The 15664-nt window shown below is 38.5% G+C and overlaps 2 protein-coding genes across 2 annotated transcripts in view; both read left to right on the top strand.

Moving 5' to 3' along the window:
• LOC122653004 overlaps positions 1–15664 on the top strand; it is a 27988-nt gene extending 12324 nt beyond the window's left edge. The window contains exons 3-4 of the mRNA XM_043846910.1: positions 6550–6558; positions 15039–15664. Coding sequence (XP_043702845.1) covers positions 15051–15542 — 492 coding nt within the window. The 5' untranslated portion in view covers positions 6550–6558; positions 15039–15050 and the 3' untranslated portion in view covers positions 15543–15664. The remainder of the gene's footprint in view (positions 1–6549; positions 6559–15038) is intronic.
• On the top strand, positions 5054–6370 carry LOC122653002 (pentatricopeptide repeat-containing protein At4g38150-like). The gene has a single exon (XM_043846909.1). The coding sequence runs from the start codon at positions 5119–5121 to the stop codon at positions 6073–6075; it is 957 nt and encodes a 318-aa protein (XP_043702844.1). The 5' UTR covers positions 5054–5118; the 3' UTR covers positions 6076–6370.

Below are 15664 nucleotides of genomic sequence, written 5' to 3'. Positions count from 1 at the left end.
CAGAAATCAAAAAGAGTCGCATTGAAATGAATATTTGCATGAGAAAGTTAACAAGCAAGATTTCTAAATAGGAATTCAAGGTGAATTATGATCTCAAAAAATGGAAAATCAATAGAGTCAACATGAATGCATCTAACTTGAAAAAAAAAAAAAAAATGAAAATTCAGGAGGGAAGTTATGAATACATCCATTCACAAGAAGAAAAAGAGATCTCATCTTCCATATCTTCCCCAAAGCTATGCAGGTTTGAAGGCAGCAATTGTTCAAAGGGGAAGACCCTTGATTGATCTGTTATCATATATAGTTAGGGTAGAGAGGCTAGAAAGGGAGAAAATAAAAAGACCAGCATAACTAGAAAGAGAGAAGGAAAAGAGATGAAACTCCAGATTCCCATCTTCCCTTTTAAAATTTACCTGAGACTTTAGAGTTCAGACACTCCACATAGAGTGAGTGCACCTTTCACACCACCACAGTCTAATGGATTTCTTCCTCATCATTTCCCTCCACTTCGTGCTATTATTGCAACAGCAATGTCAAACAAAACTTGGAAGGGACTCAACAGCCCACATGACAGCCTTATGAAGCACTATTTGGCAGCCAATAAATGGGTATTGGGGATTGCTTCTGTACCACTACAGGCCGATCCTCTAGAAATGGAAAAAATAAAGATTGTCTTATAAAAACAGGGCATAGCCTGTTTGTGTCAATGACAGGTCTTAAGGGAGTTGAAATTTTGGTTGGGAGGTAGACCCATTGTTCTCTTCCGTATGGCTATGCAGGTTTGCATTTTCCTTCCTAATCTAACACTGCAATTTCATAGCTGCTATATATATTGCCTTCACCATGGACTGATTTACCACAAGAAATATATTACAGCTTTAATCATATGATATGACAGACAAATTAATAAAACATTACCCTGAGGAACGGAGGGAACCCAAACACATTTTCCCTGGCAAATTGTCCAAAACCATGGAAACCCAAAATCCTTGGTACGATTTAAACAGAAAAAGAAGAGAGAACTTTGTTCTTTCCCTCAATTCATGATCACAAGTAGGAAGAGAAATTAACAAGATAAGCTTTACCTTTCTAGTTTCTCCTAAACTTTTGCCATCAACATCATCATTAGATACCACTCTTCTTCTACCTTCCTTAACCACCATGTTTCCAAGGCCAAGAGATCTTTTCAATCTAGCATCCATCATATCTTTTGCAAGAGATCTCTTTCTTTTGCTCCTCTAACTATTGTTGTTTAGAGTTCTTCATTATTAGTCTTACTTATAATGGTTGGCTTAGGGCCTCTCTATCATTTTTGACTTTTAATTTTTCAACATATTCAAAACCCAATCGAGTTATCTTTCTCCATTACACATCCACCTACAAAGAATCACAACCCATCTAGGACACAAAACACCTCAAGCGTTTTGTTAAATAGCGAAATAGAGAAAGAACCCTAAAAAATTTGAAGCACGGATAACATATTGAGGCACGGATTATCTACTAAACAAAGAACCCTAAAAATTTTAAACATGGAGAATTTCTAAATCAATACAGTACACTGAGAGAGTGTTACATTATCCAAAAGCCCTAAAATTGCTCAATTTCTTATGAAATCCATACCTTTTGATCCGACTTCTTCGACCTAACACCAGAGGGTCTACAGCTGGGTAGAGAGAGAGAGAGAGAACGAGACAGAGAGAGTGAGAGGGAGAGAGAGAGAGAGAATGAGATAGCAAGATAGAGAGCGAGAGAGATATGAGATCGTGTTTTGTTGTTCTTACCTTGAAGGCCGGAGTTGCAGGTAGAGGTCTCCTCCTCTGCTCCTTCTCTTCCCCTTCTCTTCCCAACGTTTGATCGCAAGGTTGTATCCCCAAACCAAGACCTTCATGGATTTTCACGGGTTTTGGTCGATTTTTGCTTTTGCCTAGTCGTTCTCGTTCTTTACAGACCGTGTCTGAGACGGTCTATAAAGAACGTTCTTTTGGCAAAGATTCTCTCCGGTTCGTTCTAAAAGAACATAAAAATGAACCGGCAACCCAAACAGATTTTCATGTTTTTTTGTTCTTAAAGAACGGCAGAACGGCAAAGAACGGTGTTCGGACAGTTACCAAACGCACCCTAAGCCTTGGACATGTTCCAGTTTACACGAGAAGAAGAAGTTTCTCCATACAATCACCAAGAGAAGGTGTGATATACTTATTAGAGGCACTTCTTTTAATGGAAGAATTAAAAAAAATTTTATAAATCCATTAAACTTAAATAACTAAGGGGGAAAAAATGCTACCAGTCTATGTCGCGTACGTGAGGACCTTCCTATGTCTATCTCTTTCCTTCCTCCTATGAAATGACTACCTCAAAAAATATAAAAGTTTGATGGTTGCAACTATCCAACTAGTTTTGGAGCAGTCTATAGTGAAAGGGAACTAATAATTGAATGATCAAGAACCTAAGACGGAACATTAGAAGAAGGTTTGAAACTTTTGGGTGGATTGTGAGAGGCATTGATGGTTGAACATGTGTGGTCACCCGTGGTCTATCCCATTAAGTGAAGTATTATTGTTTTTGCCCTTTGATGAGCCAACACTCTAAGTATCTAATAGTAAATAAGAAGGACATATACAAATGTTGATTTTGAAAACAACCTCTCGACAAAACGTGGGTAAGGCTACGTATATTATGACCCTTCCCAAACCCTGCAATGGCAGAAGCCTCATACATTGGATACACTTTTTTTATTCTTAATACAACAATGAGAGTTAATGAGCAATATGGAGAACCACGAAGTTACACGAGAGATTTATTTATTTATTTTGTTCATTTTTTATAATTAGGAGGATAGTTTTACTTTTAGATATTAGAGATCATTCATAACTATATACAATTGGATCTTTCTCCTCCCTTTGTTAAGGGGTCTTGAAAATGAAATAAAAGGCTTTAACGTCTCTGATATCAAGTGCCTTTTTGTCAGAAAAAGAAAAGATATATCTTCTGAAAATTGAATTGTGATGCATTTTTCCTATCTCGTATTTAGTATTGTCAAGAGAAAAATATTTCCTTTATCAATTTGATATTTAAGATATTTTCTCAAATTTTAAGAGTGAGCCCATGCAATTCTTCATGATTGTATCTGCAACCTTGTAGGCAGGTTAGATGGCTCCCAACCCAAATTTAGTGTTGAGTAATGTCATTTTTTTTCTTCCTTTTAACAAATATTGAACAAAAAAATAATATGATCAAATTCTTATTTGAAAAATAAGAACTCAATGAGACTCAATCTCTTTTTTGGCCGGGTGGACAGATAGGGTTCATCGGGTTCTTACTCTTTTAGATATTTGTCTTTCCCATTCATGTGTTAAGTTTAAGTTCAATATGCCATGCAAAGTGTTGAAAGCAAAGAAAAATAGTGAAAAGATACAAATCTTTGAACAACTTTCACCTAAAAATAGAATTTTTTTTTGGATTGAGTTTCTCTCCATCCATGGTGAATGGTGAATGGTGAATGAGAATCCATTCACCACGGGGGAATTCATATGCATGCAAGCAATATCAAAAGGATATTTTGAGGAATATACTAAAACCCTATAGGGGTTTGTGAACCCTAGGATACTGGCTGAACAATCAATTTGTGGTGGAAGAAAACTATATGCCCGCTTGATAACCTTACCAGAAACAGTTTCTGGTGTTTTTCTATTCTGAGAAACGGAAAAACACCTAAAAAGTGCTTGATAAATAGTATTCCGTAGAATATGTTCTTGGGTGGATATATAAATCAAAATTTATGCTCTTTGGAAGGCTTTTGACATAACATGTCCAACATGTTCTGTCGTTTCTCAGCACAAACTTGACAAGTTGTTCCCGATAAAATGTTGTCATTTGTTCGTTTTGAGAGAGCACCTTATGACCGAAGGGGAAGAGAAGGGGAAGAGCAGGAGCAAAGGAGGAGACCCCTACGGTGAGAGGTCACTGGACTTCATCTTCAACCTCGCCTCTTGCGACATTGGACTTCATCTTCGACCTTGCCTAAGAGTTCATTGGACTTCATCTTCGACCTCGCCTCTCGCGTCACTCTCCTGATGCAGATAACCTCCCCTCTCTCTCTCTCTCTCTCTCTCTCATTTTCTTGATTTGTCGGTCTCCCTAACAATAGTGTTCAAGAGAGCTTGAACCTTTCAGGCGACGTCGATTGTTGGTGGACATTTCCTATTTCCGGTAGAGGAAATCTCTGAGTCTTCATCTGAAGCTTAGAAATTTGCCTTCACAGGTATGGAAACCCTGGTTGGATCACTGTACATTTTAGGGTTTTCAAAATTGTAGGGTATTATTGAAGAATCCTCCCAAATGCTGCTCTTCCCTACCGATTCCACTCATACTCGACCTTCAAGGTATGGGAGTTTTGTTGCTTTCCTCTCTTTTGGGTATCGAATTTCATCTCTTTCTATTAAATTCTGTAAATCAATTTTATGAAAATGGTTAAAGTGAATCATGGTTTCACATGAAATTTAGGCCTAATTCAGATTTGAACTCCTTCGATTTGCGATTTAGAATTACCATTGCTCGCATTGTATTGATTCAAGAAATGAATCAGAATACAAAGTCCTCAGTTAAAAAAAAAAGGAAAAAGAAAGGATAACAGTTCTCCAGAACAGGTTTACCAAGCGGGTCAAAAACGGTTTCTCAGCACAGAAAATGAAAAAACTGTTCTGTTGTTTCTCAACACATAACCAGAACAGAAACACCCGTAAGGTTATCAAGCGGGCACTATTTTTTTTTAACAACACTATACAAATGGAAAAAAAAACAAAGAAAATGTGCAATGTAAACCGATTAGAAGAGGGTTTCAAATTTGACAATTGGCCAACACATGACATGATCTACCCTTTCCATTGTTTGAATTTGTCCAGTTGGCACACCATGTGGCAAAAATAGGGTGCAACAGTTACAGTCCCATCCAGCTTTCTATATCAGACATCAAATTACATGGCTAGAAAAGGTATCTAAGGGTATATGTGTAAATATATAAGGCGGATATCATACATAGTATTTAACTAGCGGTGAGCCGCAGAGCAGTTTACAGGGAATTGAACATTTGATCGAAGGAACCATCGTTTGTCGTAGGATATGGCTGCGTCGGCCGCGATTTCTCGTTCGTTTCTCAGAAAATTCTCAGCTTGTTTTTCTCCCTATCACTCACCGGCTCGAATGTTTTCAACAACGACGACGAGGTTGATTGGTTTGACTTCCCTTCGTCATCAACATCACCACCATCTCCCTGCAAGTCTAAAACTCAATACTGAAATAAGAGCCAGAATCCATCGCTCAATACTAATGCTTAATTCAACTACTGGGTGGAGACTATTCAGCTCCGAGGCCAACACCAACAGCACCAAAACCTTCGCTTTCTCCGATTCCGATGACGACGACGATGTGGACGCCAAGCGCAAGACCCAGAAGCAGGCGATAGATAAGAGCAAGCTTCCCCCTCCATACGACCCTTTCAGTAAGAAACCCGTCATTGAAGAACCCAAAGACCCCAAGGATCTTCAAGAGGTATTCCATAAAATGAGGTCCGAGGGGCTCATTAATAATGCCATCAAGATGTTCGACGCTTTGTCCAAGGACGGCCTCACCCACGAGGCCATGGAATTGTTCGCTCAGATCAAGGACAAAGGCGCCATGCCCGACGTGGTAGCCCATACTGCCGTGGTTGAGGCTTATGCCAATGCTGGGCAGAGCAAGGAAGCTCTCAAGGTGTATATGAGGATGTTGGCCTCTGGTGTCAAGCCCAATGCCTATACTTATACCGTTTTGATAAAGGGCCTTGCCCAGGACTTAAAATTAGTTGATGCCAAGAAGTTCCTCGTGGAGATGATGGATAAGGGAATGCTGCCCAATGCTGGAACCTACACTGCTGTATTTGAGGCGTTTGCAAGGGCGGAGAAGATGGAAGAGGGGAGGGAATTCATGGAGCAGATTAAAGCTAAGGGCCTCATACCAGATGAGAAGGCAGTCAGGGAGCATCTTAGCAAGAGGGGCCAGGTATTTAGAAGTGTTATGAATATGCTTTTTGGAAAATAATTAAATACAAATTGTTTAGTCCATTGAATTGTACCACCAGCACCAAACCCAAGAATTGTTCAACTAGAATGTGATTTAGAGGAAAAAAAAGGGTGGCTACTAGAAGAGTTTAGGATAGGTTGTCTTAGCAATTAGTGCAGGGTCCAATGGATGGAAATAGAGTTGTCTTGCAGTCTTGCCTCTTTTTCTGGTACTACCACCATTACCTGTCTTCAATTCTGTGTCAAGGGTAAAGACCCAGATTGGGGAACAAATGTAGTTCTGTTTCTACTTCTAGATGGGAAATTTCGTACCATATAATTTGGTCTTTATGACTTACTACAGAACGATCACTTACCAGTAATATAAAAAATGATAATATATAATTAGGGTAATGTGGTCACTGCTTGTGCTACAGCTCACTAGACTATATTTGGGTGTGTGTGTGAGATTAGGAAATAAACCATATTATCTTCTGGGTTGAGCATTTGCAAGTGCTTTGCAGTTGAAGGCAGAGCATCTGCTCTAAGGGAAGGTGTTCTGTTGCTTGGCCAACTCTTTATTACTCTACAATAAGGTTGCTCATAAGTTGGTGCCTCTATTATATAGACATGTTGATTGGTTTTAAAAACAAATCCATCTATTGATTAATAGGGCTAGCACCGATATGTTGGGTCATCAACATACCACTACTAGTGTTTTGGTAAACAAGTCAATGTTTGAGAGAGAGAGAGATAGAGAGAGACTCATGACTTGTGTTCCTAAACGGGACATGAATAGTTGGTTAATCTTCTTCTTTGCTTTTGTGTTTATCTTTCTGGGAAATGCTAGAACTAAAGTGTACAGCTTGTAAATACAGCATTACATTGTATTAGTAGTCCATAAGAATCTCAATGTTTGAGCCATAATATATAGAGGGCCAGTTCACAGACTCATGACTTGTGTTCCTAAACAGGACATGAATAGCTGGTTAGCCAGTGTGAGTTTCCCAAGATTTAGTCAGGACTTATTCCAATCAGATTTGAAACTTCTTCTTGAAAGGTTGTTTTTATGTTTATCTTTCTGGGAAATGTTAGAACTACAGTGTACAACTTGTAAATACAGCATTACATTGTAGTAGTTGTCCATAAGAATCTCAAGCATTTCATTAAGGATATTTACCTTAACCTAGTAAGAAGAAGAAGAAGAAGAACACTGATGGGAAGAATGGGCCAATTAATATCTTGTAGTTCCTGTGAGGGTAATGAGCAAACAGCAAAGTGGACCAGTCAGGGTACAGTAGAGAGAAGAGAAGTTTTTACAGGAACTGTCATTTTTAGGTAAAAGAAGAAGAGGAAAAGAAGCAAAAAAGAGCTGAAGCAAGAGGAATGGATCATGCATTATCCAAATTCCCATAATGTATTGCTTGTAGAGGAGGGGGATTTCTCCTCACTTTTGCTTGGCTAAAGCCTTTGGCTCTACTGACTACACGGCACCACTTCTCTAGACTCCTTATCTATGCAGCTCCCTTTCTATCAGATAGAGATTGAATGTATAAATGTTCTAAAATTTTCTTTCGGGTCATTTGATGAGAAATCACAGTAATGCCATGTTGAATATGTAAAAATTAGAGTAGAAAGGTTGCAAGGTCATCCAAAGTGTGGATACCACTAGCATGGCAGACCAAAGCATGATCAGATGCCTCAAATTTGATCAAATTATGTGTAAATTCCCATTGGTCTGCTTCTTTATCTAGGGATCAACCCTTATTGGTGCAAATCACATAAGTTGAATTCAATCGCTATCCCTCAATTTTTTTTGCTCAATTAAGCAATTGTGGGAGTGTATTTGTTTCTAGACTAATTACAGTCTAAACCTGAAGCGTGATACATTTGTTCCTCAAGAATGCAAAGCAGCTGTTATCCTAAGGTGGACAATCAACATTATCCTCAGGCACTACAAACACATGGTGAAATGTGAAGAAAGATTTAGCTGGAAGGGCTGGATGGGCTGGATGAGTTAATAGGGAGTTAAAACTCTGCAACTTGCACACTAGAAGAGATAGGTACGGTTACACAAACGTTGCATACTTGCATTGATAAGTAGTGTTATAGTCCTGTTGATGGAAGGGTTCAATCTTCTATCACTGGTATAATGACTGAAAGATTGAAATCTTATGAATTTAATCTAGCTTTGATATATTATAGAAAAACAAAACCAAAAGCTCCAAGTTCCTTTATTTTAAAGGAGTTGAAGATCAGTGTGTAAAGAAGTATTTGAGTTGATGGCCAAGCTCCTTCAGAAGAAATTCTCTCAACGCCTACAAAGCCAGGCTTCCATATCAAAGCCCAAATTGAAACAACTGTTCTAGCTAGACTCTAATCTTGACCTAAGCTAACATCAGTTGATTGTGAGAATCTGTGACTTGATATCAGTAGTTCAAGATCAAGGTGTCATCTAGTTAGACTCTAATCTTGCCCTAATTACCTGACAGTTCTATATCTAAACGTCAGACCTGTTCACAGCCCAATTTTGCCTGGATATGCAAACCATCTATCACTAGATATGTCTGCTTAATGGGCCTCTTGTGGGTAGGGCCCAGAACATCCCACTTAAAAAAAAAACCAGAACTTCTAGCTACCTTATTATGACCATGCAGCCAGCATCTAACACAGCGCAGGGTTTCAAGAATCAGAATCAGATCGGTTGAATCAGCCGAGCCCTATCCCGATTCTGGCCTAACCAAAGTGGTGATTCCATGCTGGTATCCTAAGGTTCAGGTTGATTCTGGCCCATTCCGGCTGAATCGAAATCGGAATCAGCTGAACTCTATCCAGATTCCAATTCCTAATTTAATAACCAATGATCTTATGTGTGATTAACAGCTGGGTTTGAGCTCTCCCGAGTACTTTGAAGAGGAACTCTTTATCCAGCATGGTATTATTTAAGCTAATCCATCTCAGAGAATCTAAGACTTGATCACTAACTGCAGATATGTCGGGTTCTAGATCAATTGGACTAGGCTAGGCATTAAGGTAGTTCCTGAGTTTGTGCTTTGGTGTTTGCAAGAGTAGATTATGGCAGCATTTGGTATGCATTCTAAGTTGATTTCGCATTCTCGGATGATAAAATAAGTTGTTTTTATCGTCCGAGAATGCAAAATCGGCCTAGAATGCTTTCCCCCAAACACAGCCTAAGGTCGTGTTTGGCTTGCATTCTTGTTCAATAATGCATTCTTAGATAATCAAAATAGTGAAAATTATCATCTCAAGATGCATTATTGACCTTTAACCAAAAAAAAAAAAAAAAAGATGCATTATTGACCTAGAATGCATACCAAACACACCCTAAGTTTTCCTTGACACCATGATCGGACTCTGGGTCATCATTTAGGAAAATTATCTCTTGCAGTTCTCTGCCCGGTCCATTTCCCCAAGTCCCTCAATAGGGTGGGTGGACTCCACCTGAGCAATGTGTTCAGGTAGGGGGTAGGGTGGTCATTTCTGCCCTCTATGAGAGGAATTGTAGGAAATGGATGGACAGGGAATTGTAGGGGATAAAGATCCCATCATTTATTCCCACCACCAATTCTTCATAGTCTGAAATGCCCTTTCTCCATTCCAATCAAGGGTCATATTGGGTGGATAAAGAGATTCTCACTTCAACAAGGGTGGAGAGAAACTGGTCCAAATTTCTTTTGTTTTGAGCTCTCTTGAATCCTGTGTACTTCCTTGTGTTGGACTTCTAATCTCTAGTCTTTATAGAGAATCAAAGACTGCTATACATTACATGGGAAGAGGATTCCTCAAGCCATTCGCATGGGGGAATCTCTAACTCCACAGCAATGACGGTGCAGCGAATGATATCATCTACATGATCGAGAAGGAGAGAGAAAATAATAAAAAAATTTGTGAGAGGACATATTGTACATTGACTAGAAACTTTTGAGCCTGGATTAGTTACCCATACGTGAAGGCTTCATATACGATTTTGTTAATACATAAACACCCCTTCATGTCCATACTTCTGTTAATAGTGTTAAGAGGGGCATTTGTGGAAAAAGCGTCTTGTGTTATCCTTTTTTTTGGGCTAAACTAGACGTCAATACATTTATTGTTCGAGAATGTGAAGAAGCTGTTCTAAAAAATTAAGATGAATTCAACCTCATTTTACAAATCCCAAACCCAAGTTTGAAGTCCTGGGTTTGACACCAACGAACCCAATCAAAGGTTTACCAAAAAAAAAAAAACCCAATCAAAGGGTTTCCAGTATAGGAATCTTGCAATCTGGGATATTATACCAAACTACCCCTGGACCTTTTTCCAGATGTCAACAAATCTTGACCCTAGCTGGTAGTGTACTGTCCAAAAGAAAAAGAAGAAGAAGAAGAAGCTAGGGTAGAAACTGCCCATACACTTCATTCAGTGTTTAGTTGACTTTCTAAGCTGTTTGTTCCTAACAGATGTAGTTCTAGACTAATCATATATTAGACTTCCTTAGTTCAATGTCTTTAGAATGAGACTTCCCGGCTGCTTTCTTTTCTCCTTGGTGGGTGTCCTACACTCCTACCCTCCATTGAGAGAGAGAGAGTTAGTTCACCTGTAAACAATTGGGAAGAATATTACTTCAGAGTTCAGACTATGCCCTAAAGAATTAGAATATTGTTATGATGTCTTGAATCTTTCGCTTGTTTCAAAGATTGACCTGCTTTGACATTTTTTGTGGTAACTTGAATGGATTTTTTTTTTGAAGTCTGTGATGCTAGCGAAGGGCTTGGGACCCGATGGATTGACCTGTTTAAAGGAGTATTGCCCTGTTTCTAGGGGTGTAAACGAATAGCCAAAATCCGTTTCCGCATCCGTTTAGCACTATCCGAATCCGTTTGAAAGCTAAACGAATGCGGATAGGCTATAACTATCTGAAAAGCTATATTTACATGTAAACGGATAAAATATCCGATCCGTATTCTTGTCTGTATCCGTTTAGCACTATCCGAATCCGTCTGATAGCTAATCGGATGCGGATGCGAATATAGCACTATCTGAGTTGAATCCGATCCGTTTATAATCCCACCTGTTTCCGTGTCTTGTTGTGTAAGCAAGTGAGAAGTTAGTTTTTAAGTGTTTTTTTTTTTTTTTTTGTTAGGGTGTTCATGAGAGATCTCCATTGTATCTTCTTCCATTACATAGTAAATCATCTTAAGCTTTGTCTGTGGACATTGCACCTTACATTGGTGTGTGAACCACGCTAAATCTATGTGTCATCTTTGCTATGTTTTGTTTTTAGTCATGTTTCTTTGGTGTTTGCTTATAACAAATACTCAGGTTTATTATTAGTCAATATTCACCTATAAAGAGAACAATTGAGAGAGACAAAGAGAGAGAGAGAGAGAGAGAGAGAGAGAGAGAGGAGTCAATGTTCAATCTTTAATGTTCCCATATCCCATATCAGTAATAAAATAAGTCGCTAATCCCACATAAAGGTGTGATCTGATGTGGGTTGATATGGTCTTGGGTTTCTTCATTTTGTAAGTCGATTTATGAGGTTGAATTCCCCCAAAATTCATATCAAACAACTAGCCTTTCAAACAGAATGCCCTAAAATAACAAGATAATGTGTTGGTTTGTCTGTGTCTCTCCTACAGTCCTACTCTCATTCCCTCAATCTCCCTTCCCTTCTATTCCAAAGGAGATATTATTTCAACTATAAACTTTGTTGAAATAACTTTAGCCAACCATACCTAATAGTTTTGTTCACATGACTGAGATGTTGCTGTATTATTTGTCTCTTTTTATTATGGGCTGAATTTCTTTCCACCCACGTTTCATTCACCGAGGGGTGGGAGAGAACGAAAATGAGCATCAAGGATATTTTGGAACATAACAAAACCCTAGATGGTGGGTGAACCATCCTCGGTGGGTGAAGGAAGGAAAGCTTTGTCCTTTTATCATTGTACTTGATGAGTTAAGTTTGCATAGACTCAACATTTGGAAGTTGGACAAGCCATTCCAATAATGACATCAAAGTAGATGATTTATCAGTAAAAAGGACAAATGAGTAGATGAAGTATAGGCATAGCATTGATGCTACTAATGGGTTGAAAGCTAAAGCCCACCTGCCCCAGCTATAACATTTATTTTTGGGTTAATATAGGCCCCCCAACAGTATCAAATCAAATTTATTGCTTACACGAGGGACCTTCCCCCAACAACATCCATAATCCTAATCCATCTTCCATTCCCATCCATTGCTTTCATGGGAGTTTTATTTATTTTTTCTCTCCATAATAGCACATGTTACGGTTAGGTGGAAGGAGAAATTCATCAAATATGTCTCCAAGAAATTTCTTGTTAAGAAGGTATATCAGTCTCACAAGGCATCTCAGAATCAAAAACAGCCAAAAAAGAGATGGAGGGAATAGGGATGGCCGGTGCAACTAACACCAATACATCCCGATCATTCCGGAGGTTTTGTATGATATCCATGAAATATGTTAACTCAGCATCTTCGGAACAGGGTTTTTGTAATCAGGTATCGGTTAAGGATCGGTCTTTGTCGACACTGATTCAGATCCCCCTGAATCGGCAGCTCGGATGGAATTATCTTAGACGTTGCAATAAAAATTGGTTTTTATTACCTTTTTAGTTTTGAATCGTATCAATGGATTGGTATTGGATCGATTAAGAATTGGGATTGGTTTGGTTGATACTGATTCGATCTGGATGATTTTGCTAATATGATAAGTATTTGAATTATGGGAAAAAGTTTCCCACAACCCTAGGGTACTATTTCCCTCTCACATGGGGTTCTTATTAGTTTCTTTTTCTTGCTCTAAACATGTGGGCCTCATGTGGATGATACTGTTCTCTACAATGCCATTGATATTGTTTTCCCATGCCTCCAACATGGGGAAGCTTCTCCCTTGATCTATTTAGTAGTCTCTTAGGCTTTCTCTAGTTGGTGTAGATTGTTGTCTGAGATAGAAAACATTTTAAGAGGAATAGATCGATAGTATAATAAAATATAGGGGACGGATAGGCTTGCCAACCGCTCTAGGTAAGCTAGCAGGCGATACGTACATGGCAAGAGAAGAACAAGGGAGGGCAGAGGGTTTTTTCACTGAGAGGGGGAGAGGCAGACACAATCTGGCACCTTGGCGGCATGCTTAGCCTTTACCCTAAAAAATAACAACATTTTGGTGTAAAGTTGAAAAGTTAAACATTTTCTTCGATATGGGTTTTCCATGCCTCTGATTGGGGGATAGTCTCGCATGCCACATCAGCCACGACATAGGAAATAGTTTCAATCAGTAGGGATCCACATGGTGTCTAGGGAAAGAGAATGTTAATGCAATGCTCATGATTTATTGTATGAGAGGTTGAGAGAGAGAATCCCCACGTTGCTTGCATGAACATCTTTTTCCCTATTTTCTATCCTATTTTCAATAATAATTACTTGATTGAAAATTTACTATATTTTAAGAATTTTAATTTAAAAGAGTTTTTCTTATTGACACCGCTCTCAATGTGTCAAATAATTTGTAACTACTCTTTTTGCCCCCTTTAATGTTACACACAATCTTTTTTCAATAACGAAAAATATTGTCATCGATTAGTTGCTATTTTTGCATCTAGTAAAAAAAAGGATAGTCGGAGGGTGGGGTACTGTTTTGGGCAGTTTTGTAATACCTATCTCTATTTTGATTAATTTAATTAAACAAAAGATTGGATAGTAATTTGGTAAATCCAAATCCAATATTAAGTATTCTTGTAATTTTCCCAATTAAATGGTTTGCTACTTTTTCATCTAAAAATAAAAAGATTGGTGGAGATAAGGGTGTTAAAATCAAATCGAAACCAAACTGAACCCTTTAAACTGAAACCGTGAAACCGTAATAAATGGTTTGATAAGGTTTAAAAATTGAGGCCATTTAATTATATGGTTTAAATCGAGGCAGACCGCTTAATCGAATAAACCATTTAACACTCCTAAATGTACATAAACGTGTCAAAATCTCGTACCCAAAATCAAACAAAAGTCATTTACAGAAACTGAACCATTTAAAATAGAAACCATGAAACTGTTTAATAAATGGTTCGATTATAATTTTAAAATTGAAACCGTTTAATTAAAATAATCTTTATTTTGATAATTTAATTAAGTAAAAGATTGGATATATAATTTGGTAAACCTAAACCCAATATTGAGTAATCTTGTAATTTTCTGAATTAAAGGGTCATGATGTTTCAAGCTTCAAGCAATCGGTCAAGCATACTAGTACAGGTCAGCTTTTGACATCCTTTCCTATTAGACTATGGTGTTAGTTCTGATTTTCATTATCACTTAACAAATCAAAACACAAAATCCCTGTAAAAACTAAGAGATCGGACATTGTCCATGACCCTCCAGGGCCAGTCACATAGAATTCACATTGAGACCGAACGGATAAGAGACCGTCATATTAGGGACCGAAACAAACTGATCCCACACGATTTTGATTTTGGGCCAAGAGTGATTAATAATTGGTCTAAACCTGGCCATACCGATATATGCTAAAAACGGAAACCGGAACCAAACCAAGTACCTACTACCAAGTACCAACCCACATCATTTGACACCTCAAGCTCGATCCAATCGAATGATGCGACCTGATCTCTCTCAGTCAAGACACGTGGTAAAATATTAATTACCTCTAAAACTGCTTTACAGGCTCAAGACAAGACAACGAGAGTCGATACAGACTGTGCCGGTTTGTTTAACGGCCACACCTGTCGCCGGTCAAATGCTATACGCAACAAATTTAATCTCATTAATGAGAGTAACCGTAACCGACCACAGCTCAACAACCTTTTCCGTAAATCAATCCTAAAATTAAGGACAATTTCGTAATTTAACATCAACCCAAAACATCTACAAAATCCCCCTCTCCTTTTCCTCCTCTCTCACTCCACTCCTCTTCCATCTCTTCCGCTTTTCCAACAAAAGAGAAAGGGTAAAAAACAGAGCTTTCTTGAGATATGGCGTCGCAGTTGATCGAGAAGCACAGAGAGAATGCAGAGATCTACCATGGAGATGCCCTCTGCAAGCAGAAATCAATCGAGCTCTTAATAGAGATGGATCTCCCCAAGGGTCTTCTTCCGCTGAACGACATGGAAGAGGTGGGCTACAACAGACAAACCGGATTCGTGTGGCTGAAGCAGAAGAAATCGACGGAACACGTCTTTCGCAAGGTGAGCAAGAAGGTCTCTTATGCGCCGGACATCACTGCGTTTGTGGAACCCAGGAAATTTAAGAAGCTGAGCGGAGTGAAGAGTAAGGAGCTTTTGATTTGGCTCACTCTTTCTGAAATCTACATAGATGATCCTTCTTCCGGGAAGATAACGTTCATGACTCCTGCTGGACTTTCTCGGTCGCTTCCGGTTTCTGCGTTCGAGCTTGAGGAAAGTGAAGGGCCTACAAAAGCAGCGGAGAAGGAGAAGAAGAAGGAAGAAGAAGCAGCCATGGCTTAAACTATAAATTAAAATTAGAATCTCAGTTTAAATTAAGTTTAAGAAATAATTTTTTTTTCCTTTGCTTTTTTTTTTTTTTTTTTAGGGAAAATCAGATGAAATAAATGTTGGGATTTTGAGAA

Source organism: Telopea speciosissima, chromosome 2 (assembly GCF_018873765.1).
Source record: "Telopea speciosissima isolate NSW1024214 ecotype Mountain lineage chromosome 2, Tspe_v1, whole genome shotgun sequence".
In the NCBI taxonomy this organism is placed as follows: domain Eukaryota; kingdom Viridiplantae; phylum Streptophyta; class Magnoliopsida; order Proteales; family Proteaceae; genus Telopea; species Telopea speciosissima.
Note: the sequence above shows the minus strand (reverse complement) of the source record. Positions and strands in the feature narration are given on the sequence as shown.